Genomic DNA, 25056 nt, shown 5'->3' with positions numbered 1-25056 from the left:
TATGCGTGTGAGTTAATCCTTATTCCTGCTGAGGAGGAGGAATAAAGATTTTCCAAAGTTTTTCTGCTGAATTCCAAGTTAATTGCTTTGGGTTAGGGACCACATTGTGACTTAGCAGTTGTCTTCAACAGGAAATCATGTCAAAAAGACACTGAATTATGTAAATTTGAGGTTAAGACAAAAAAATAATTTCTGAATATTACCTATAAAAGAACAAAATAAATTTACAGGTATCTTGTTCAAAAAAATTATCTTGAAAAAGTTCCACTGATTCTTAATTTTTAGTAGCTATTTAAGATGGTGCAAATTAATAGGAAGCTCATTCTTTGTTTCCTTTTGCATGGGGGTGGAAACATAAAAATGCGAAGTATTGTGCATACCTTTTTCATTATGTAAAATAATTGATACATAGAGAGTGTGAAACTGTTTTGATTCTTGGCTAGATTTTCTTTGAGAGGAAAAAAATGATCTCTAGATTTAGTCTTTGTTCTTGCAAGAAAAGCTTAATGCTGAATTAATGTTTGGAGGAAAAAGTCACCTTTAACATGTGAATTATAGTGGGGCACCTCGCTGGCTCAGTCAGAGGAGCATGCGACTGTTCATCTTGGGGTCATGAGTTCGAGCCCCACGTTGGGTGTAGAGATTACAAAAAAAAAATGAACTTAAAGGAAAAAAACCACATGAATTACAGAAAAGATAACACTCATTTATGTAAAGCAGATCACATCTAAGTAGATTTTTTTCTAATCCAACCTTTTAAGCTTATACTATAAAAAAAAATCTTTATAAATCTATGTGTATTATACTTAGAATCTTTTGAAATGAACCAAGTTGTTTTCCTTTTTTTAGGAGTGTACTTTCCCTTAAAGGTGAATGGTCATTGGGATTAAGCCACACTCCTGTTTCTTTCCTACTTGGGTTGCTCTGTTGGAATTTTAGAGCTACATTTTTGGAGTCTTGTGGTTATGTACTTTGCAGAATTATAAACTTAAAATGCAGCTATCTCCTAGTAGAAGGGAATGATACTGAGAAAGTGACCTTAATTTCATGATACTTACGTAGTAGTTGCTGTGTAATAGGATAGAAATTGATTGTTCACAATTGGTGCTTCAGGTGAGTATTTCCCTATGTGAATAGAGTTGGAACTTGAAAATTTGCCTTTCCCAGCGGTCTATTTGAGTCACTCTCGGAGTTGGGTGAGACAACAAAATGGGAAAAATTCTGCATATAGTTTTTTCTTACTCTAAGAATTTCTTGTGCTTTTTTTTTTTGTTTTTAAGATTTTATTTATTTGACAGACAGCGAGAGAGGGAACACAAGCAGGGGAGAGGGAGAGAGAGAAGCAGGCTTCCTGCTGAGCAGGGAGCCCGATGCGGGGCTCCATCCCAGGACCCTGGGATCATGACCTGAGCGGAAGGCAGACGCTCAACGACTGAGCCACCCAGGCGCCCCGTCTTGTGCTTAAAATACACGTAATATGTTAGTAAAATGTGTGTATGATTTATAAATTTCCATATGTTGGGAATACTTACTCAAAAAAATGCCAACCATGGAATACTTGATTAAAAAGGTTTGGTGGCCAGATCCCTATAGATTCACTCTGACTTTTGTCTTAATGATTGAGTCCCCCTCCCTGCTTCCCTAATAATCTATGCTGTTCAATTAATTTTGCCATAAGGAAGACGTAATTCAGTTTTATTAAGAAAGAAAGTAAAATTTTATTAACATGACAAGAAAGACTTGAAGAAAAGAGACTACAAAATTTTTCCTCTGAAAATGTTAAAAATATTTTTTCATTTTTTTTAAATATATTTTTTAAGATTTTTTATTCATTTATTTGACAGAGAGAGAGAGAGCACAAGTAGGCAGAGTGGCAGGCAGAGGGAGAGGGAGAAGCCGGCTCTCCACCTAGCAGGGAGCCCGAAGCGGGGCTCGATCCCAAGACCCTGGGATCATTACCTGAGCCGAAGGCAGACGCTTAACCGACTGAGCCACCCAGGTGCCCCAAGGGTATTTTTTCATTTAACCATAGTATTATTATCACACTGTACTAACCTAGCAGAATTTAGTGTTTCCTGACAATCCATCATTTTAAAAATTCCTAGATTGTCTCCGTAAGTGTCATTTTACAGTTGGTTTGTTTGAATGAGTATCCAGATAAGGTCTACACATTACTTTTGGTTGTTAAGTTTAAGTTCCTTTTGATCTAGAATATTCTTCTCTTTGCTGCCCTCATCTACTCCTACCTTATTTGGCCATTGATTTGTTGAAGAGACTAGGTTAGCTGTCCTGTAAGTGTCTTGCCTTCTATGTTTGTCTGATTGTTTCCTGTATGATGTCTACCGCCTCACTCCTTTGTCTCCTGATTTCTTTTAAACTGGAGCATCTAATTAATATATTAGTTAACCTGAACCGGTTTGTTCAGAAGCAGCAAGACAGGTATGCAATTCTGTCCCTCCAGTTAATCAGTTTTCAGGGTAAACAATTGATGGGCTATTTCCAGGGGTGAGGAAAGTGGTTTTTTTTTTTTGTTTTTTTTTTTAATGTTACCTTTTTTCCCTTTGTGTTGTTTTCGGCTTTCCCCTTTTTGAGTATTATGAACTCATGGATTTGTAAAGTATTCTGTGTGTTTCCATCAGTTTTGGTCATTCTTTGATGCTCATGTCATCCTTTCCTTGGCCAGTAAGACCCTCTTCATGGTGGTTCCTCTGTCCTTTTGTCATGAGTGTATTAGACCTTGATATCTTTGTTGTTCTCTGGTTATAATGTCCTAGGCAGGACATTTTTGGCCCCAGTTCTGGAATCTTCCATTTCTCCAAAAAGCCCTGGTTTCTTTTACTGTGGGTTGGTACTAGGAGTGTTCATTGTTTTGATTTTGAAGTTTTCATTTAATTTTTCTCCCCCTTTTAGCATTTTGCCCTTACCACATTGGTCATTTCTCCCTGGTTGGCTTGGGATTTGAAGAACACGTGAGTATAATACTTTTACAAACTTACTTTCATTACTTGCCCCCAGACTTGATATTTGTTAAGTAAACGATAGTGTTGTAAAGTTACTTCATTTCTCAATTTGCCTTACGCAAAGGAATAGTTATCTAATACGATCTCATTCTTTTTTTTTAAACTAGCAGTAGCTCAAGACATAGTAGGTCATGTTGCCAGCTAAGGAAAATGTGTCCTGAATCCCATGGTGCACTGTCTTCCTTCCTGTTGGGTGGGCCAAAGGCATACTACTGGAAAGTTTCTTTTTTTTTTTTTTTAAAGATTTTATTTATTCATTTGAGACACAGAGATAGAGAGAGAGCATAAGCAGGGAGAGAGGCAGAGGGAGAAGCAGGCTCCCCGCTGAGCCAGGAGCCCGATGTGGGGCTCGATCCCAGGACCATGGGATCATGACCTGAGCCAAAGGCAGACGCTTAACCATCTGAGCCACCCACGCGCCCCACTACTGGAAAGTTTCTTAAGGCTGATTTTTGACCCATTGCATTACCTCGCTTCCTTCTCTCCCTTTTCCTCAGCTTTCCCATAGTGAATTTAGAAAAGTAATAGTATATTAGTCAACTAAAAAAAAAAAAAAGGGATTGGTCTGTCTTGGAATGATGGGCTACAGTGTTTTCTAAAGAATTTTTTTTTAATTTTGACATTTTGTTCTTGTTTTTAGATAGATAAATATTTGAATGGTCAACTACAACTGTTTTGCAGGGGCCCCAGAAAGAACTAGTCTTTTAAGGAGGAGCTGACATTTCTGGAATGTTCTGTTTAGTTTGTGTCTGTGAATCCTGAAAGATCACATTCTGAAGTGTTCTGAAAGAGCAAAGAGATGTGTTACAGTATTTAACACAGCTCTCAGTTCTCACTGGTTGAACACAAGAACTTGAAAAGTTCAGATACGTGCTTTGATAAATTTGAGTTTCCAAACTATCAGCACTTGCTGTCTGAAATTCAGGCACCTAAAAGATTTGTCTCACTGTCCAAATTTTTACTTTCTGTAAGCTGAAATGGAACGGATTTGGAGAGCAGGGGAAACTTAAGCAGTCACTCCTGGGGGCAGGAGGTGAGGTAGCTAAGGCATACCTGGCAGGTGGGCTGCTTGCACGGTGCGCTGCTGCTTTCATTGTTCAGCCCGCAGTCCCCCTCTGGATGGAGTAGAGTGCAGACTAGTGTCGTGTGGCTTTTGTTTTTGTGACGTTCAAATCACTCTACTTTTATTTTGTCTGCCTGAGTAGATCGCTGACAGTGGGAGAATCTGGTTTGCAGAGATGTCATTCAAGGGGATTTTATGGTTGTCTAGTTGTAAGTTGCTGAGACAGTTCACTTTGAGTCTTCTTGGATTGTTTAGTACATTGTTAAGCTGGGAGGTAGGCCAGATGGTAAAACTAAATTCTATTTATTTTTATTTCCAGGTCCAAGCATCTCATTTTGAAGGTCTAATCACAACCATAGTTGGGTATATACTTTTAGCAATAACACTGATAATTTGTCACGTATCCTTTAATGAACTGACATGGATGTTTGGTGATATTATTTTTCATACCAAAGAGTTGTTCCTGTTAAGGACAAAACTGTTTCTCTTCTTCTGTCCTCTCAGTAAAAGTTGTAGCTATTTGTAGTGAGGATGAGGGCAGATGAAATATGAAATAAATTAATTCTGTCAAATAATACCTAATTATTTAGGCAGCACAGGTAAATAAGTACCTTTTCTTTGTACCTTTAAATGCTCGATTTTTCCTTGACTAGATGCTACAGGGCTTGGCAACTCTTGTTAAATTTCACAGGTCTCGTCGTTTGCTGGGAGTCTGCTATATCGTTGTTAAGGTAATTCCTGTTAGAAGTTAAAACTGGAAATGATTTCTCCCCATTTGGATGGTATTTGATGGTTTTTGTTTTTACTTAAGGTCTCTTTGTTAGTGGTGGTAGAGATTGGAGTGTTCCCTCTCATTTGTGGCTGGTGGCTGGATATCTGTTCCCTGGTAAGTTTATTATTCATTATCATATAATCTAATAATGTAAAGGTGTCAAAAAGGGAGATCTTTAGAATGGATTCCTTTTAAAGGAAACTCTATGTGATAATTTGCCTTTTTTTTTTTTTTCCTGAGAATGGATCATTGTGAAATCTTAATGTTACTAATTTTTCTTGAGTACCTGATTTTTTTCTTGAGGCTTTGTGCAAATTTTTGATGTCAGAGTATTTTGACTGGAACCTTTCTAATAACCAGTGAAGAATTTTCTTATTCATTTTACTCTTCTAAATTTTACAGTAATGCCAAGACATTATACACATAAGGAGAACAATCTGATAAGAACACTGTCTTTGTAATAATAAATTCAACTCCAACCATTTCTTTTAACTAAGATGCTCAGTCCTGATTATAATATTTAATTGCTGTCAGTGATAATCAGGTTTTGACTTTTCAAAAATATTTTATATGTAGAAAAGCTGCTTTTGGTTCTGAGATAACATTTTCACCTGTACCTTACTATTAAAACTTGTCAGGAAGGGCACCTGGGTGGCGCTGTCTTGTAAGCGTCTGACTCTTGGTTTTGGCTCAGGTCATGATCTTGAGGTCGTGAGATTGAGCCCTGTGTGGGGCTCCGCACTCGCGGGGAGACTGCTTAAGATTCTCTCTCTCTCCCTCTGTCCTTCCCTTCTGTGCACGTGCTCTCTCTTTCTCTCTCTCTTTAAAAAAAAAGAAATGAACTTGTCATGAATGTAGACCTGTAACCATGGAAAGAAGGTATTTTTTTAAATTAATTAATTTATTTGCTAGAGCGCGGACAGTGGGAGGGGCAGAAGGAGAGGGAGAAAAACCCAAGCAGACTCGGCGCCAAGTGCAGAACGCAACATGGTGCCTGATGCGGGGCTCCATCTTAGGACCCTGAGATCAGACCTGAGCCGAAACCAAGAGTCAGATGCTCACCCAACTAACTGCGCCACTCAGGCATCCCTGAAAAGTTATTGTTAACCAAAAATGGTTCTTCAGCAGCATTAGTAAAGTTCTTAGTCACCAACTGGTTCATCAGTCTTGCTTCTTATATTTAAAATTTTAAAGTGTCATTTTACATCTTTGAACTAGTATCCAGCCTTGTATCATTTATATTTCTGTGACACCATGAAATGGCATTAGAAGAACTGTAGTCCTAGAACATCATAACCCATACGTATAGTGATTTGTTCACTTCCTGGAAGATGGAGATGTTAATTTGGCAAATGTAAGTGGTACAAATGTCTCTCACCTGTTCTGTTTTGGTTTAGGAAATGTTTGATGCTACTCTGAAAGATCGAGAACTGAGCTTTCAGTCAGCTCCAGGCACTACCATGTTTCTGCATTGGCTAGTGGGAATGGTGTATGTGTTCTACTTCGCCTCCTTCATCCTCTTGCTGAGAGAGGTAAGTTCTGCAGGGAAATGCTGACACTGTAAATTTATGGGAAGGACTTTTGTTTTAACCGCAAGTCGTGCCTCAAAGGCTATGATGATTTCCTAACTAATTTTCTCTATTATTTTTGTCTAAGAGGGAGTAGCTGATAGGTGAGTTTGGCTTTATTTCTTTAAACTCTTTTTAGTCATTTGTCTCAAAAATTGACAAGTTTTAATATTTCTAAAATTACGAGTTTGAAAGATGAGTAGATTGAGGGAAAAAACTAAAAGCATTTGCTTTATTTGGTAGTTATTGCAACCATCTTCTCATACAAATTTTTGGAATTTTATGTGATGTGAGTCTGTCTTGGACTTCATTCAAGGAAATACAGTGCTGGAAATACCCAAAGGGGATATGGTTTTGCAGGATCAAAATGTAAGATACGTAATCAAGCACCTTAAGTATGGAATTACAGTGAGGGTCCTTTATGATTCCAGTTTCACTTGCCTGATGGGTACTTGTACTCGTCCTAGTTTTAGAATACAGTCCTTACTGATTTGAAGAGACTGAAAGTAGGGTCAGTATTTAATTAGTATATATCTCATGCTCAGTCATTCTGATGCAGTGGGAAGTATCAAAATGAGTAATTTTGACAAGTATACTTGCTGCTGCGCATTCTTTCCTCAAATATTACTGCATGTTCACTCTGGGCCAGATACTGTGCTGATGTGTAATAGTAAGAAACAAAGAGAGGATCCCCATTCTTTTTGATCGTATATCCTGGGAAGGAATACAGCCATTGGACAAGTCAGCTTACTCTACATTGAAAGAGGTGATGGAGAAATGCAAGGGGGAAAATGTGCAGGGCTGCCAGAGGAGGCCGACTAATCCAGTGTGAATGGAATACAAAAGCATCAAGGCTTAATGCTATTCTTGGTGTACTTTGTTCTTTGAGATATTGAGGAGTTAAGAAGCGGGCTGGAGTCAAAATGTTCTCCTGAATTATATAGTGTAAGTTCAGTAAAGTCTATTTGCAGATAAAACTTGTATTCTTTCTTTGAAACAAGTGATTGAGACTAACTTAATCTTTTCAAAACTGTAATTATGTATAACCTCTGAAATACCCTGTTAAGTGATAAAATGTTTTTACATCGAAGATTTTCATCTCCTCGGTGTGGTGGTTTTTTGTTGGTACAGAATCCTAATATTGGGGAGCTGGATGGAACCTTAGAGTTCATATACCCCCTCACTTGGAAAATGGAGAAATACAGTTTGGGCAGTTGAGAGGCTTTACACGGGGTAACTCAGTGAATTTGAACCACCCAGGGCTGATACCCAGATTCATCCATTGCCCTGTCACCCACAGCCTCTTGGGTTGGTGATTTCCATTGAGAAAGGGAAAAAAGATGTAGACAGTAGAATGAAAATGCTGAGAAGCTTTAGGGTTTCTTAATTAACAAGATAACTCCTCTCAGGAGTGTAAGACTGGAATCAGATCTTCTATTTAGAACATTTATAAATTGCAACATAATTCTTTTTTTACCAGATGATGCAATATAGTGACAGTGTTTTAAAAAAAAGTATTTGCCTTTCACCTCAGACTTAGATTTCTTGACAAATTGTACTTAATAAATTTTTTTTCATTAAATGATTTAAAGCATCAAAGGACATCAAACACAAGATAGTTTTCATATAGGTCCTGATTTAGGAACTTGTTTTCATAGGAAAGCCATGTGAATTTTCTGGGGCCCATTTTATTATGAAGCCAAAATTTTAAGAGCTTATTTTTATGTTAATATTTTAGCTCATATACGGAGTCTGAAGATATTGGTAAAAAAAAAAATTTATATATATATACATGTATATTTGTAGGTACTTCGACCTGGTGTCTTATGGTTTCTAAGGAATTTGAATGATCCAGATTTTAATCCAGTACAAGAAATGATCCATTTGCCCATTTACAGGCATCTCCGAAGATTTATTTTGTCAGTGGTAAGCATACCTTTTTACTGATTTTTAAGTAAAGTGTGCTACCCTTTTGTTTTGTTGGGGATTTTTGGGGTCAGGGATTGGTAGAGTAGATACATTGAATAATTTATGTTTATCAAAGCTTGTAGAACTTCTTTGTTAAATAGTTTTATTGGTTACTTCGATAACATAAATAAAATGTTTACTAAGACAAAAATGCCCTCTAGTTTTTTAGTAGTATAATTGCCAAATTATGGGTTTCCGAATTACATTTAATATGCATTGGAGCAGTGGAGATTCATTAATAGGTTTTAAATTAAACTCTTTTTTTAAGAGTTTATTTATTTATTTGACAGAGAGAGAGAGATCACAAGTAGGCAGACAGTCAGGCAGAGGGAGAGGGAGAAGCAGGCTCCCCGTGGAGCATGGAGCCCGATGCGGGGCTCAATCCCAGGACGCTGAGATCATGACCTGAGCCAAAGACAGATGCTTAACCGACTGAGCCACCCAGGTGCCTCTTAAATTAAATTCTTACAGAAGGACATCAAGGCTTCTTCCCGTCTGGAAGAAGAAATTACCTAGTTAAAACTTAAGTTTTTCCAAAATAAAATTTAAAAAGCAATATTGTGCCGTTTGGAAAGTTTGTAGCCATTAATATGGGTCATGTCTTATAATACTTCCAAATGATTTATTAAGTAGCAGACAACTCTGATCCTTCGTTGTAAGTTTCTTACTCTCTCTTCACATACCATGCAGTGATTATCCTTTGTGGCTCCTGTGTTTGAGCCCTTGTGTCCTAGAGAGAGAGAGGAACAGCCTCCCTAGGAATGCATTCTTTTCACAGAGTGACCCATGTATATAGTGTGTGGAGTGAGAACACTCTGGACCCTGGGTGGGTGTAGACTTGGATTGTGTATTGGTTGGGTATGTGCAGGAGTCTGCTTGTCTCTCATGGGAATGATTTACAGTGCTGTCATGCCTTTTTTCTTACTGCAGATTGTCTTTGGCTCCATTGTCCTCCTGATGCTCTGGCTTCCTATACGTATAATTAAGAGTTTGCTGCCTAATTTTCTTCCATACAATGTCATGCTCTACAGGTGAGTTTTTGAAATTTGGAAGCTTTACTAATTTAGCTCTGTTGATATCCAGAGTCCATACATTTAAAACATTCATTTCTAAACAGATACTGGAAATCATTTGATAGTTGAATTTTGCCATTTTTGATTATATAAGCATTAGTTTAGCATTTACATTTTCCAAAGGAAGACTTACTTATTTTTCTGCAAATGTATGCCTGTGTTCAGCATTAAAATGTTTACCATACTTAATGAGAGCATGTTAGCCACAAACATCTTTATATGAAAAGCGTATCATATGCACCATAGTTGTATAGTTAATTATAGATTAAAAATAAGATATAAGGCTTATGGTTATAAAATCTTTTTGATTTAAAAGCTTAAGTCAGGGCGCCTGGGTGGCTCAGTTGGTTGGGCGACTGCCTTTGGCTCAGGTCATGATCCCGGAGTCCTGGGATCGAGTCCCGCATCGGGCTCCCGGCTCAGCGGGGAGCCTGCTTCTCCCTCTGACCTTCTCCCCTCTCATGCTGTTTCTCTCTCTCTCTCTCAAATAAATAAATAAAATCTTTAAAAAAAGATAAAAAATAAAAGCTTAAGTCACCAAAAACCTGTTTTCTACCACTCCTCGTGTATTCCTTTTTTTAGTGACTTGCATTATCCTTTCAGTTACCTGAACAGAAATCTGCCAGGAAATTTGGATTTCTTCCTCAGATTTCTTTTTTCCTTTTTTCAAGATTTTATTTATTTGACAGAGAGAGAGAAGGTGCACAAGCAGGGGAGTGGCAGACAGAGGGAGAAGCAAGTTCCCGCTGAGCAGGGAGCCTGATGCGGGCCTTGATCCTAGGACCCTGGGATCATGACCTGAGCCGAAGGCAGATGCTTAACCGACTGAATCACCCAATTATTTCTACTTGGTCTTTAAATCTTTTAAGTCTCATTTTATTTTTTTAAAGATTTATTTATTTATTTTAGAGCATGTTAGTGGGGGAAGGGACAAAGGGGGGGGTGGAGAGAATCCTCAAGTACACTTCCTGCTAAGCATGGAGTCCCAAACAGGCTTGCTCCCAGGACCCTGAGATCATGACCTGAGCTGAAATCAAAAGCTGGACACTTAACCCAACTGAGCCACCCAGGCACCCCAAGTCTCCTTTTAAAAGATCTTTTATCTAATCCAACTTGATTTACCACTTCCTTAGTTTAGGCCTTCCTCTTGTTCTCCATTTATAACCCATCCTTAACACCCTGCCTCTCCATAATCTACGTGATAATATCTGGGTCATTTAGAAAGACACGCAAGGCTTGGCATAATCTCACATTGACTTTCCAGTGTCTTGTCGCAGCATTGTCTGACTTGAATTCTGTTCTCCAGCCATGCTCTCTTCCATTAAGTCTCCCTAAAATACTTAGCTATTCCTCGTTTTTCCCTTTCTGTTTGGAATAACCTTCCTCCCCCTGTTTGCCTGGCAAGCTTTTGTTATCTTTCCTCAAAATCCAAATTAAGGTTTTATTCTCTGAGTTTTTCCCTAACTAAATCATTACTCCGTCCTTATGTATTTGGATCTGGTCATGGAACCAGGAAGCACAGGTTTTGGCTTTAGATTTGTTAGGATAGACCCATTTTGGTAGTCAGTTATACCTAGAAGTTTAGCAAAGTTTTTGGACTATATGGTGGTTTTTACTCCCATTCTTCCATTGAAAACAGTTGAGGGCCCATGATATGCCTGGTACTTTTCTGTGCACTACATATATAACAGTGAACAAAACAGAATCAGGAAAATTCTGTTCTTGTGGTGCTTACATTTCAGTGAGGGGGAGACAGCCATAGAAATAGATAAAACATAGTATAGTATATCAGGGGCCATAAATACTGTGGGGTAAAATGAAGCAGACAAAGGGAATAGAGAGAGTAGTCAGAATGGGGTTGTAATTTAGAAGTGACTGATGAGGACCTGAGGAGGGGACAGTTGAGGAAAGCCTTGAAGGAGTACTGAGGGAGTGAGCCATGTGGATTCCTGGAGGTGGAGTGTCCTTGCAGGGGGTCGGGCAAGTGCAGTGACATTGAGGTCTGTTTGAGGAGCAGCAGGAAGGCCAGTTTGGCTGGAGTAGAAGGAAAGCATGGTAGTTGACTCTGAGGTCAGAAAGGTCATTGGGAAGTCAGATCCTAGAGAGGCTTCTAAGCCAGTGTAAGCACTTCGGCTTTAACTTGAGTGATTTAGGGAGTTCTTGGAAAGGTTGGAACAGAAGAGTGATCTGGTGCAGGTTAACGAGTATCACTGTGGCTGCTGGAATGAGAAGAGACTGGCTCAGGGTGGCCAGGGCAGGAGCAGGAAGCCAGCTGGGAGGATAATGCCGGAGTCCTGGTGGGAGGGGAGGGTGGCTGAGGTGAAGGAGCAGCCATGGAGGTCATGAGAATTGAGATTTAGGGTGTTCTTAGGGTCCACTCAGTAGGACTCTTGCTCTTTGAGTGTGGAGTGAAAAAAAGGCAGTCAAGGATGGACGTTCCTGTCCTGAGCATCTGGAAGAATGGAGTTGCCATTTACTGAGGTGAGGAAGGCTGTGGGGGAACAGGGTTAAAAGGGAAGAGTGGGAATTTGATAATGATCAATTTAAGATGTCTAACGTCTGTAGGAGAAATTGAGTTGGCACTTTGGATATAAAGTTGGGAGTTAGGGTAGATGTCGGAGTGGTACATAGAAATTTACAGAAACATGGTATTTTAAGCCACATGAGTTTGCATTTATCCAGAGAGCTTGCATAGATGAGAGGAGAGAGGACCAGAGCCTGGGACCGTCATTGTCTCCAGCCCAGGGAGCTGAAGGACAACTAACAGATCTAGAAAGGCATCTAGGGAGAATGTGTTTTGAGGAGCAAGGAGTGACCAGTTGTGTAACATGCTGCTATACAGCAAGTGAGGTGAGCACCACGACTGATCATCACATTTAACGACACCAAGGTGATCCTTGTGGGGAACAGTTCTGGAGGAGTCAGAGGGGGAAGCCTTGCTGGCTTCAAGGGAGAATTGGGGAGAGGTGATAACGACGGTGAGTTCATAAGACTCTTCCAAGGAGTTTTCCCATCAGATGTTTAACGTTGATATAATTATGATGGAAAATAGATGCACACTGTAAATTACAGCTGTTTATAATTGTCTTAGTGATGCTCCAGTGAGTGAACTGTCCCTTGAGCTGCTTCTGCTTCAGGTGGTCTTGCCAGCGCTGCTTGAACAGGGACACACGCGGCAGTGGCTGAAGGGGCTTGTGCGAGCATGGACTGTTACTGCTGGATACTTGCTGTAAGTAGGCCCGTGATAACCCTTCTGACAGAGTATGTTCCATGCCCCCCCTCCCCCCCCCAGGAAATAGTAGTTTTAAGAAGAGACCATTTAGTGGTATCGGCAGGTTGTATATAATACTTTTTAATTCTTAATTTTTCTCATTTTTCTAATTATTATTGTCCGTTCTTTTATGGAGAAGGTATGCATGTTTTTACCCTCTTACAGAGGTTTGCGGCTGGCCCAGGTTCTTTGCCTGCATTACACAGGGTATAAGTAAACATTTTTTTCAGTGCATTAAAAGCAAACCAACTTAATCCTGATTATTTTTTAAATTTTATTTTATTTAAAGATTTATTTGAGAAAGAGAGAGTGGGGGTGGGGGCGGGCAGAAGGAGAGGGAGAAGCAGACTCCCCACCAAGCAGGGAGTCCAACAGGGGCTCCATCCCAGGACCCTGGGATCATGACCTGAGCTGAAGGCAGAAGCTTCAATGACTGAGCCACCCAGGCGCCCCAACCCTGATTATTTTAGAAGTCCTATCCTGGCAAGTGGTTTCTCCGGCATTTAGTCAACATGTTGCCTTTATTTTTTTCAAGCTTTCCATATTAGATACTTATTTTAAAGTTGGATCTTTGTAATTTAAATGTTTCTTTCAGAAAATATGTGGTATTCTGCAGAGCCCTTACTGTGAAATCTGCATTTGGTTGCATTGGGTTGAGCAGGTGCCTGTCTCTGCCTGCCCCAGGCCGCCGCCTCCTTGCCCTTGCGTGTTTGCCGTGACCGTGACCGAAGTGTGGTCTGGAGGCTGTAGCTGAGCCCCACGCCACAGCAGACACAGTAGCTGAGCTGGATTTGTGGGGTGTTGTGGACATTAACATTAAATTTGGAAAGGTTTACTTTAAAGCAGGTACCAACATTTAGACCAGAATGAAGTACTTAACATTGCTGTGTATAGATTCTACTTGTACATTTTCTACCTTAAGTAATAATAAGAAAGTAAGTCTCATATCTGCTGTTTATTCTGATCTGAAGTGAGAATGTAATTTTTACACAGGGATCTTCATTCCTATTTATTGGGAGACCAGGAAGAAAATGAGAACAGCGCAAATCAACAAGTTAACAATAACCAGCATGCTCGAAATAACAACGCTATTCCTGTGGTGGGGGAAGGCCTACATGCAGCCCACCAAGCCATACTCCAGCAAGGAGGGCCGGTTGGCTTTCAGCCTTATCGTCGGCCTTTAAATTTTCCACTCAGGGTAGGTACTAGAAGACTTAAATGGAAGTCAAGTTTTTTTCAAATTTCTTTTGAGAAATTTGGTGTTGATATTAGTGCTATTAGCATGTAGTTCTCTGTATAGACATATCTTACAGTCTCCTGACAAGAACCTCTAGTTCTCCCATTAGCAGCCTGATATATGTAAATGTCAGATAAGTTTATCAGATTTTAGAGATGGATCATAGTGTTGAGATTGTGTGCTTTTGCTCCCTACTGTTTGAAAGCAGCAGTGTTAAAGACCCTAGTGAAAATAAGAAATTAACATTATTGATCTAGTTTAGCTATGTGTCAGGAACTGGAATGGGCATTCTAATGTTTTTCCCACTTACTATCCATCCCAATACTGCAAGGGAGTAGTAATCCCATGTTTACATCTGATGAAACTGAAGTCCAGACTGGTTAAGGAAGTGCCTGTCCCAGCACAACTTCCCCCCCAAACTCCACCAAAACTCTTCCTGACAAGGGTCACCATGGTGGCTTTTGTGTTGTTAAATTTGATTCTCAGGTCTTAGTCCTCACCTCACTTGCTTTGTGGTAACTTGTTGCACAGTTGGTGACTCCGTGCTCCACAGAACGATTTTTAGGAAGGCATTCAGGGATCTTTGTGGAGGAGGTGATGATTTTAAGTCTCTAAGGTTAGGCCAGACAGAGAACAAAATGGAAAAATGGAAGGGCACTCCAGGCGCGTGCCAAACCAAGAGGCAGGTTAGACATGGTAGGTTTGGAACTGCAGGGACTTAAGTGTATCTAGAGGGTGGGGCGTATGCAGGTGAGCATGAGAGATGGGAGCAGTCCTGGGAGATGAGGCTCTTAGATGGGCAGAAGGTACTTTCTGGCCCAGAACAGAGAGAACTGGTAGGAGGTTTCTTGAGCAGCGAAAGCTGACAGCCTTAAAGGCTTCTCTTTAGAGTGTGATTGTAGGTCCTTTTCAGTCTTCCCGCTAGAGCTTTGCCTTCTGGGCAGGGGAAGAGGAGTGCCTGGTAAGGTAGAAGGCAAGCAACAGTTGCTCCTTTTCTGTCCAGGGCAGCTGCTTTCCTCTTAGCGTGTTCCCTTTTTGTCTGCTCTTCGCAGTGCAGGAGCCACTAGCTATGTGTGGCTATTTACATTTAAACTTAATTAAAAGTGAATACAATTTGTAAGGATGTGGTATGATGATGTGTTAATTACTTTAATGGTGGGAATCCTTTTACAATGTGTACATATAGCCAATCCCATTGTACACTTTATATTACAATTTTGTGAGTTACACCTCAATAAAGCCGGAAAAAAAAAAAAAGTACTTTCCTAGTAGGATTACACCAGAGTAAATGCAGTGTAAAATTTCATTACTCGTTCACCCTGACCCTGTGTCCGGCGCTCCGTGACCGCTTGTGCTGGTGGCTGCTGTTGGGCCGTGCAGGTTCCAAAGTTCTGATTGGACAGCACTCTCCTTTCATGAAAACTTGTTTTTGAGAATTTGATTACAATGTGAATGTCTTTAGTTTTAATTAATAGGGAGAATTTAAGCTGATTATGTTTTATTTGTATGCTCTCTGATTAAAAAATATATTTGTTGCTTGCTGATGTGTCTGATTATATGAAAATATATTTCAAATATTTTCTTTTGGCCAAAATTATGTTAATTTTACCTAAAATAAAAATTCCTTTTTATGTGAAATGGAAGGAAACCTGGAAATATAGGCAATTTATTTTTACTGGGAGAATTGTGCTGATTCTTTGAGGGGTGTCATGAAATACGTTGAGCACATAAACCATTTATGCAGTCTTATGTTTTGCCTTACAGATTTTTTTGTTGATTGTCTTCATGTGTATAACCTTACTGATCGCCAGCCTCATCTGCCTTACTCTACCAGGTATGAGCTAATGACGTGAGAAGATGCTTTGTATCTTTCATCAAGTATAAACTTGAAATAGTTTGCCCCTTATTTTTGATTGAATATGGGATATTGATCTTTTTAGGGCTCCCCCTCTCCTTGGAGTCATTTGTACTGGAACAGAGGGGAGAACAAAATCAAGATAAAATTCCTGATTCAGTTTTAGAAGTAAAGTATATGTGGTCGCTCAGTTTTCTTGGAGATAGTCTCTTTATAGAATGGGTTTTCAAAAAGTTATCTGTGGCTTAAATAATTTTTTCAAGCCAGTCTTTTGATGTTAATTATGTTTGCCCTCACTGTATCTTTCCAGTCCACTGTATGGTGTTACTACACACTTAATAAGTCAGACGTTTCCCTTTATCATCTGGTATTTAAAAATATTAATCTTTAAATTTTGGCTAGACACCATCTCCTTATCTAACAAGTAAGACACTGTGGATGAATATAATAGTTTGTCATGTTCTGCACAGGTCAGAGGTAAATGGGGTCGAGTCCAAAGCCAGTGACAAAGTCTCAGGAAGAGCTTGCTGCCCCCACCCTCCCAGTTAGTGTGTATAGTAAGCCAGAAAATTCTAAACCATACTGATACATGTTAGCTGCTTAAGTAATCATTAAGTGGAAGATAGTTTTCATCTCTTACAAGCACATAAATGTATATTGAGTTAGTATCTTGATTATAGCACTACCTCTGTAATTTTATAAATCAAATTTGTATTAAATACTTGAGTTTTTCCATGAGGGCTAGTAAGGTCAGGAAGGAGCAAGTAGAAAATATAATTTCAAGTGAGGTTTCTAAAAATAATGAGAATATTCTCTAATCTGTAGGAATAGTGGACTTAACGTCAAGTGGTGGTAAAAAATTTTATGCATGTTTCTGAATAATGACTTTGACCTTTAGAACTGTGCTTGCTAAATCCTCACTACTCATAATCACAGTTGTTAAAATGACAAAGTGTGATTAACGGTTGGGTGCAGTGTAGTAAACATATTGCTGAGAAAACTTAAGTTTTTGAATTTTGGACTGTTTTACATTTGTGGTTTTTATGTTCCATTTTCATGTTTTTATCAAAAATATTAAGAAAAACTTGAAATGTAGTTTAGTACCTGAATTTGGCAGTCAAAGTACTTTAATTTCATTAAATATTGTTAACTGAATATTTCCCTGTTAACCCAATCTCACCATCTAATGGGAAGAACATAGTTATGTTTAATCCTAGAAATGCTTGGTGTCATAGTATGCATTTAAGGTGGCGAAGGAGGCTGTTTCCCTCCATGGTTTACTTTCTGATGATAATTTACTACAAATTAAAAACTTAACCCTGCCCTCTCAAAAACACTTGATTAGAAGTATGTGAAATTATATCTATCTATGTGTTTATTTCCCATAACATTTGTCTTTTTTATTGTTATGTTAATCACCATATATTACATCATTAGTTTTTGATGTAGTGTTCCATGATTCATTGTTTGTGCATAACACCCAGTGCTCCATGCAGAACGTGCCCCCTTGAATACCCATCACCAGGCTAACCCATCCCCCCACCCTCCTCCTCTCTAGAACCCAACATTTGTCTTTAAAAAGAACTTGTCTTCACACCCAAACCATTTTGTGAGGTTGCAAAGAAGTCTTACAAGCATTGCGGCTTTTAAGACTTAACTGTTGATGAGCTGGTTTAATTTAATTGGAGGCAGTGTGGTTCATTGGTCCAAGAGTATGAGCTTTGTCACATAGGCATGAGTTCAAATTCAGCCTCCACCTGCACTTGACCTTGGTTGGGCAAGGTTCTGTTCCTGAGCTTTGGTTTCTTAATCTTCAGAATGGAGATATAGTCGCTACTTGGGGGATTTGGGGAGGATTGGTTATATAACACATGGAAAATGCTCAGCACAGCCATTAGCTCCTTTTAGGTATTTGAAAATAATAAATAGTACTGTATTAAGAGGAAATCAATCCATAGAAAAATATACAAGACATTTGGACCTTGCTGTTCTCTCTAGCCTTATTGAGGAGTAACCATGTGAAGAAAGTTACTTTATAAATCATCTTGCCTGATGTAGATTTTTATTGGTACATGGTAGAATTTGTTTGTAATCACTCTTTATCTGAGGCAGTTCTTTAGACACTTCTCAAATCTGTTTAAGTTTTGGCATATTTGGATCTTACTTTTTTCCTAAGTAAATTAATATGTTCTTTGATTATTGTGCTTCAAAATGTTATTATGCTCACTTATTAAAATACACTTAGTTTTCTGTCTTGATGAATGAGTTAATTGGAAGTTAATCTAAATTATTTGTAATGTTCCTAAATGATGAAAGTATTGACAGCATAAATAATAAATAAATTCCCCGCTTTTGTCACATTATGTGTATAATGATTTTATTTGGTGATAAAAACAACAAGAACAACCTCCTTAATCTTTTTCATTTCTGAAAGAAAAGGTAATCGGCATGCCAGTCAGGGTAGATGTCACAGGAGAGCTTGTCCTCAGTGACTTCCTGTGCTTTGGTTGTGTCTTAAATAATTGCATTCTTTAGAGTTTGTGGGGGTTTTTGTTGTTGTTTGTTTTTAATGAATATATTGTTCTATCCAAATGTGATGTCTTTTTACTAATCACTTAAAATGATTGAAATAATTGAAAATACTAGCAGAACATCAGGATTATAGTTCTTTTTACATAGATAGCCATATATCTCATTTATCAGCCTTTCTGTTTTCAGTATTTGCTGGTCGTTGGTTAATGTCATTTTGGACGGGGACTGCCAAAATTCATGAGCTCTACACAGCTGCTTGTGGTCTCTATGTTTGCTGGCTAACCATAAGGGCAGTGACGGTGCTCGTGGCATGGATGCCACAGGGACGGAGAGTGATCTTCCAGAAGGTTAAGGAGTGGTCCCTCATGGTAGGTTTTTCTAATAAAGAACTGATCTTATATGACAGGAGTAGTGGATATTTTTTTTCAGTCGTTTCTTTAAATCTTCACTTTCATTTCTTCATTATGCTGATAGTGTCAAGAGAATTGATTTTTTTTTTTAATTAGAAGGACTATTCCTTTAAGACAGTAGTAGCTTTCTGGTTCATTCTGAGAACCATGGTCAGGTGTGTCAGATGTATTCAAGGGTCAAAAATAAAATCATGCTATTAAGTGATCCAGTTAGGCCCTTAAGTAAGTAATGCAATTAGAAAAGTTGTTTTGGAAATTTTTAAGGAATATGATATTCTGTAGAATTTAAAATCAGTTTAAGTGGAAATTTCCTTTAAGATATTTTTTCTAAAATTTGGTTTTTTGATCTATTTGAATATGTAAAATCTTGACTTCAGGATTAAGTTTTATATGTTTTTCATATAAATGGGATTCCTTTAATTACACATTCTGTTGCTAATTCAAGAATGTCTTGGCTAATGTGAAAGTGTAGTAAGTAATGGAAATTATTACTCAGTAAAGTACTTAGTTGCACAAAGGTGGGGAAAAAAATGGCAGTGTAAGGTGATTGTCCAGGTGTCGTGATTTATTGATTGTGATGTTGGCTATGACTGGTAAATAGGTTTAAGGTCATTACTTATGCCTCTTCTTTTGTATAATCCTAGTTTTGTATCTGAATTTAGATTTTCATTTCACTGAAAGTTGATATTAGTGTTGAAAGAAAAACATGAGATTTATTTTATATTATGAACAGAGGGCTTTAATTGCTATTTAATTCCACAAGATAATGAGACATAACTGTATTTAAAATACAGAAACCAGCTAATACCGGTTTTCATTTGATACTCTTCTTTATCTTTAGTATGCCATTTAAAAAAGCAAATACTGCATTTTCACCCACATCGTATTAGTCTCTTGTTGAAACAGCAGACGTACTCATTGAGGCTACCTTAAGATAAAGGGAGGTCCTCAGACATCAGAGCCACTCTAAAGACTCCTTTCTCCATCAGGATTCTGTAGTGATGCTTTCATGGTCTCTCTTTTTTTTTTACTTTATTTTCATTTTGTGTTGCTTTGTTCAAATTCTAGAGCTGTGGCTCTAGCCATGTGGCTAATGGCTACCATATTGGCAACACAGATACAGGACATTTCTGTCATCATAGTGAGTTTTGTTGGACCATAGAGTGTTCTGAAGGGAGCCAGTTTGATCAAATTGATTAATTACCTTCACTGGGGTTATGCAGAGCCCTTCTCCCTATACCAGTCCACCTCAGGGGTCACAGGTCAGCCTGTGAGTTGGCCGCCATTGGAATAGGAGCTTGGGATAATCAATAGCTTTTCTTGGACAAACAGAAGCCTACTTCTGAGAATGAGATTGAGAAAAACAGCACAGCCACCTGATTAATATATGTAATAAAATGAATTTTTTAGAATGTTATAGCAAAAATGCATAATAATTTCATGCTTCTGTTATAGCTTAAACTTGTATACACACACATTCAAATTTCATTTAATGGTGTAACATAAAATGTATGTGAGGTAATAATATATTCTGTTAGGCATCAGGTTAAAGAAGAAAAATAATTTCCAAATGGAATAAAGAGTTTAGCTGAAAATCAGAAAGACTCTCTAGTGACCTGGCCTCATTTCCTAATAGATCATGAAGACTTTGATAGTTGCCGTGCTGTTGGCGGGAGTTGTCCCGCTCTTGCTGGGGCTCCTGTTTGAACTGGTTATTGTTGCTCCCCTGAGGGTTCCCTTGGATCAGACTCCTCTTTTTTACCCATGGCAGGTAAGTGCCTGAATTTTGCTCATGATTTTTCTTTGTGGACCTGGAATCAGAAAAATCCTTGATTTTTTTTTTTTTTTTTTTAATGATTACAGGTGGTTTGTTTAGAAAGACTCCTTATTTTTTTATGTTGTAGGAACCCTTACAAAATCGATTAAATAATGCATTTTAATCTTTTGCCTTCAGTATATGCAGGTCATATAATTCCTTTAAAAGGTCTTTATAGGTTGAAATGTCACTATTCATTTAGGCTTCACCTGATATTTAAAGATAAAAACTAACATGCATTGATCTTTCCACTTTTTAGTTAAGGTGATATATCTTGCTGCTTTTAGGTTTGAGACTTTAAGCAGTAACTTACATTTTAAAAATAATTACAGCATGTTTTCCCACAGAGTCACAGGCTTATTAAAAAAAGCATTCTGGGCTCCTGGGTGGCTCAGTTGGTTAGGCGACTGCCTTCGGCTCAGGTCGTGATCCCAGGGTCCTGGGATCGAGTCCCGTGTCGGGCTCCCCCTCCTCTGCGGGGAGCCTGCTTCTCCCTCTGCCTCTGCCTGCCACTCCCCCTGCTTGTGCTCTCTCTCTCTCTCTCTCTGTCAAATAAAGAAAAAAAAAGCATTGTGACGAACCTATATAGGTCACAACAAAGATCTTAAAGCTAGTAGGGAAACTTTTCTATAGTATTTAGAGCCAGAAATTAGCATCATAGACTTCAAATTCTTAAGAGATCCTAGGGGAAAGAGCTAGGCACTGACTTCAGTCATTCAAAGGCTTCTCAGCCTTGTTTCTGTTTCCTCTTGTATATGACAGTGGATTTACTGGAAATGAAATTACGTGGGATTTCCCTTCCTCTACTTTCCAGATGAAGAGCCTCCACAAAAACTTCATTTAACAGCACATATTTACATTAGTGCTAAAACCCTGTATTGTATAACTCACTCAGATGGAAATGAGGCCAATGCAGGAACTTCTTGTGCACCTTACAGGCAGGTGGGCCAGACAGACAGGTAACAGGTAGGCTGCTCTGTGACTGGGGCAAGCATAGGTTGCTGTAGCATCATGTGGGAGAGGTATTTACCCTGGTTTTTGGGAGTTGGGATTTGGTTTTCTGTAGGGGACAATGTCTAGGACAACCCAGTAGAGTGTAGAGGAGTGGGTAAGAAAGGGAAACGACACTCGAGGGAGGAGGGGCAGACCTCGCAGTGAGACAGAGCATATGTCTGGGACGGCCTCAAATCCAGTGTGCTCTGGATCAGACTCGGAGAGGAAAGGGAGAGAGAGGGAAGTAAGCACATGTGATGTCTTTGTGTAAGAGCTCTATCGCAGTATAGTCAGATAGCATCTGGGATTGAAGGAAGGCTGTTTTTTACAGAATAATGCTAGCTAACAAATGTAGAGGAATTAACAGATTTAGAAAATCACTATTTTGCAATAGTTAACAAAATAAATGATTCCAGCAAGGATTGTCAGTGGATACGGAACCCATCAGGTGAAGGTCGATGGGTCTCCAGTTACTATTGCTGCCTAGCAAGTTACGTCACAACTGTGTGGCTTAAAACAACCATTTATTGTGTCCAGAGAGTCTGTGGGCTAGAAAATAAGACAGGCCATATTGACTTGTCTCTGTTACCTCTGAGGCTCCATGTTACCTGGGGCCTCAGCTGGGAAGACTCAGTAGCTGAGTGTGATTTGAGAGCTGTGGCAGGAATCCTTTGGAAGCGTCATCACTCACCTGTGAGGATTGACATTGGTTATTGGTTTCACCCCAACTGGGCTGTTGGCTGGAGCTCCTGGATGTACCTGGGCTTCCTCACAGCTTGGTAGCATCAAGGTAGTTGGGCTTCTTACACTGCACTTGAGAGAAATGAGTGCCCCAACAAACAAGGTAGGAGCTGTGCCACCTTTTATGGCCTCATTTCAGAATTCCCACAGTATTGCTTTTCACTACATTCTATTGGATACCAGCAAGGCACAATGGTTGGCCCAGATTCAAGGTAAGGGGCTATAGACCCCAACCACTTAATGGGAGAGGAATTTGCAGGCGTGTTTCACACCGCTACAATGCAGAAGTAGTTATTTGAATGGTTGCAAAGTGTCCTCTTACAGATTACTTGATATCCCAAAGGAAAACACTCAACTTTACTATGGAAGGAGGTCAGGCAGATGCTGCCTTAACCTGGTAATCACTGCAAATGCAGCAAATAGGTACTATTTGTGTCTTGATGTTAGGCAGTGTGCAGCACCGAAAAAGAGCAAGTAGCCCCTGGTATCCAGGAGCCGGCCTAGCATCATCAGCTATGCCTTGGTGTTCTCCTGTCTGGCAGAAACAATTTCACAGAACATCAGCATCGCACAAGACCACTCTTGTGCGATGTGACTGTGATGGAGCCAGACAAAAGCAAGACCCTCTCATAATCATGTTGTCTGAACACAGGCAAAACATGAGCATGTCCAAACTGCAAAAATGAGAAGACAACCCCCCATTCCCAGCTAACATCATTGGCTATTACAGTTTTAGTCTCAGTTAGTCCCTGCTTCTGGATAGAATTTAGTAAGAGACCCAATATAGATTACCTCACTTTCTAAAGGATTTGACATAGAGCAAGGCCCTGCTTCCTTAAATTCTCTCCTAGCACCTCAAACAAACCGAAATACCATAAATAAGCTTTTCTAACATTCTTAATGAGCACCCCAGCTTCTGCATACTGTGTGTTCTTCCTCACTGTAGTGAGCAGTAAATGCAGCTTGCACGATTACATGTGTGTCCTTTGTGGTCTTGACAGTACCCAACATTGTCATTTTGCAGAGTAACTGGAAACTATCCAGTTTTAAGAATATTTGTATTTATGACCTAGCAGTTTCACTTTTCCAGATCTGCTGCAAAGAAACATTTACATGTGGGCAGGAAGTACAACCGAGGCTGTTTCCACTGTCATTTTTTTATAATGTCAAAATTATAAGCAACCCAGATGTCCATCAGCAGAGAATGACTAAAGAAATGTGATCTATTTTTACTTTGACACTTAGTGCAGCAGTTAAAAAGAGTGAAGTAGAACTGTATGTTTTGCTATAGATAGCTCTCAGACATGTTTTTTTTTGTTTGTTTTTATTTGACAGAGAGACAGAGAACACAAGCAGGCAGAGAAGCAGGGAGAGGGAGAAGCAGGCTCCCCGCGGAGCAGGGAGCCTGATGCGGGACTCGATCCTGGGGCCCTGGGATCATGACCTGAGCTGAAGGCAGCCGCTTAACCGACTAGCCACCCAGGCGCCCTCAGACATGTTTTTAAGTAGAAGAAAAAGTACAGGTTGTAGATGGATATATGCAGCATGGTATCTTTAAAAATTCTGGATAAAACTCTAACATTTGACAGAACAGTTTGCTTTGTCTCATTCCTGACTCTAAGCTACTTGCCTTCCCTGTGTCAAACAGCTAGAGATTTATGGGAGATTAGACCCTTGGAATTCTAGCAGAGGAACTAGTATTCTGTGTCCTATCCTGTGGGAAAGGTCTGGATATATCAGTGGATCTTTGAAGAGCTTGAACCTGAGCAGTCTGTGGACTTCCTCAGGTGAACATGAACCTCACCTGGGTGCCTTCTAGACTCCCAAAGGCCAGAAGAAAGCTGAATTTGTGGGTCAAATGCCTGGGAGCCTGGGACCATACAGAAGCAGCGGGGAGGCTTTTGCCATGTTCTCTGTAGGAGACTGGCACTTGCTCTCCCAAAGGTCTAAAGGGCTAAAATGTCCTTTTGTAGCCCTTTAGGTTATAGACCTGAGCCTCATCGAACCTGCAGAGAAAAATACCAAAATGCTTTATCTAAGGGAGTGCACAGCAACAACAGAAAAACAGGTCAGGCAGAGCAATCAGAACACATGCCCTGTGACATGGAACTGCTTGCTCACCAAGCCGTGAGCATCCAAACAGAAGAATAAAAACACAGGAGATCAAGGGGAGTCTGTGTGTATGCGTACACAATGGCAATAAAACAAAGTGAAACTGTGATGCTGAATTGCATGGATCTCAGACATTCAGTAGATGAATTAAAGATGTGGGTAGTCACCATTGAAGTTAAGATTGGGCTCCTGGAAGACCACTGCCAAGCACAGAGCAAAACTGAACAAGTAGGAAGTTGAAGGGGATTTAACATCCCCTAATAAGAGATCCAGAGTGCAGAAATGAGGCAACATGGAATGAAATAGAAAAATTTGACTGAATTGAAGCAAATCCTGATTCTGTATATTAAAGGACTCATCAGATTTGGTGAAGTGGACATTGAGATGAAACTGATAAGAAAAACACATTTGAGCATATCTTGGTAAGATTTCTGAATTCTAAAGGTAAAGAAGTCAAACTTCAAAAAAGAAAATCATACTGGTAGTGGACTTTTTTCTGTAGCACCACAAGCCATATAGCAGAAGAGCATCTACAGGCCATTGAGAGAAAAGGGAGAAAAACTAAGCTTCCTATATCCTGGCGAAATGTCATTGAGCTATTTGTCAGAGTGAAGAGCCATTTTTA

The 25056-nt window shown here is 39.4% G+C and overlaps 1 protein-coding gene across 2 annotated transcripts in view; it reads left to right on the top strand.

The window, feature by feature from the left end:
* MARCHF6 (membrane associated ring-CH-type finger 6) overlaps positions 1 to 25056 on the top strand; it is an 81035-nt gene that overhangs the window by 44090 nt on the left and 11889 nt on the right. Inside the window, exons 11-22 of one of the 2 annotated variants that reach the window (XM_028122640.2) lie at positions 2911 to 2969; positions 4403 to 4483; positions 4746 to 4814; positions 4895 to 4969; positions 6253 to 6387; positions 8230 to 8349; positions 9322 to 9422; positions 12556 to 12693; positions 13729 to 13933; positions 15737 to 15806; positions 18546 to 18727; positions 20406 to 20540. In XM_028122640.2, coding sequence (XP_027978441.1) covers positions 2911 to 2969; positions 4403 to 4483; positions 4746 to 4814; positions 4895 to 4969; positions 6253 to 6387; positions 8230 to 8349; positions 9322 to 9422; positions 12556 to 12693; positions 13729 to 13933; positions 15737 to 15806; positions 18546 to 18727; positions 20406 to 20540 — 1370 coding nt within the window. Of the gene's footprint in view, positions 1 to 2910; positions 2970 to 4402; positions 4484 to 4745; positions 4815 to 4894; positions 4970 to 6252; positions 6388 to 8229; positions 8350 to 9321; positions 9423 to 12555; positions 12694 to 13728; positions 13934 to 15736; positions 15807 to 18530; positions 18728 to 20405; positions 20541 to 25056 lie in introns of both variants that reach the window. The other variant, XM_028122639.2, reaches the window with a different exon arrangement.

This window comes from Eumetopias jubatus, unplaced genomic scaffold, assembly GCF_037043125.1.
Source record: "Eumetopias jubatus isolate StellerSeaLion01/CBP00866 unplaced genomic scaffold, mEumJub1_p1.0 scaffold_5, whole genome shotgun sequence".
NCBI lineage: Eukaryota > Metazoa > Chordata > Mammalia > Carnivora > Otariidae > Eumetopias > Eumetopias jubatus.
The sequence above is the reverse complement of the archived record's forward strand: the minus strand, read 5'-3'. Positions and strand labels throughout refer to the sequence as shown.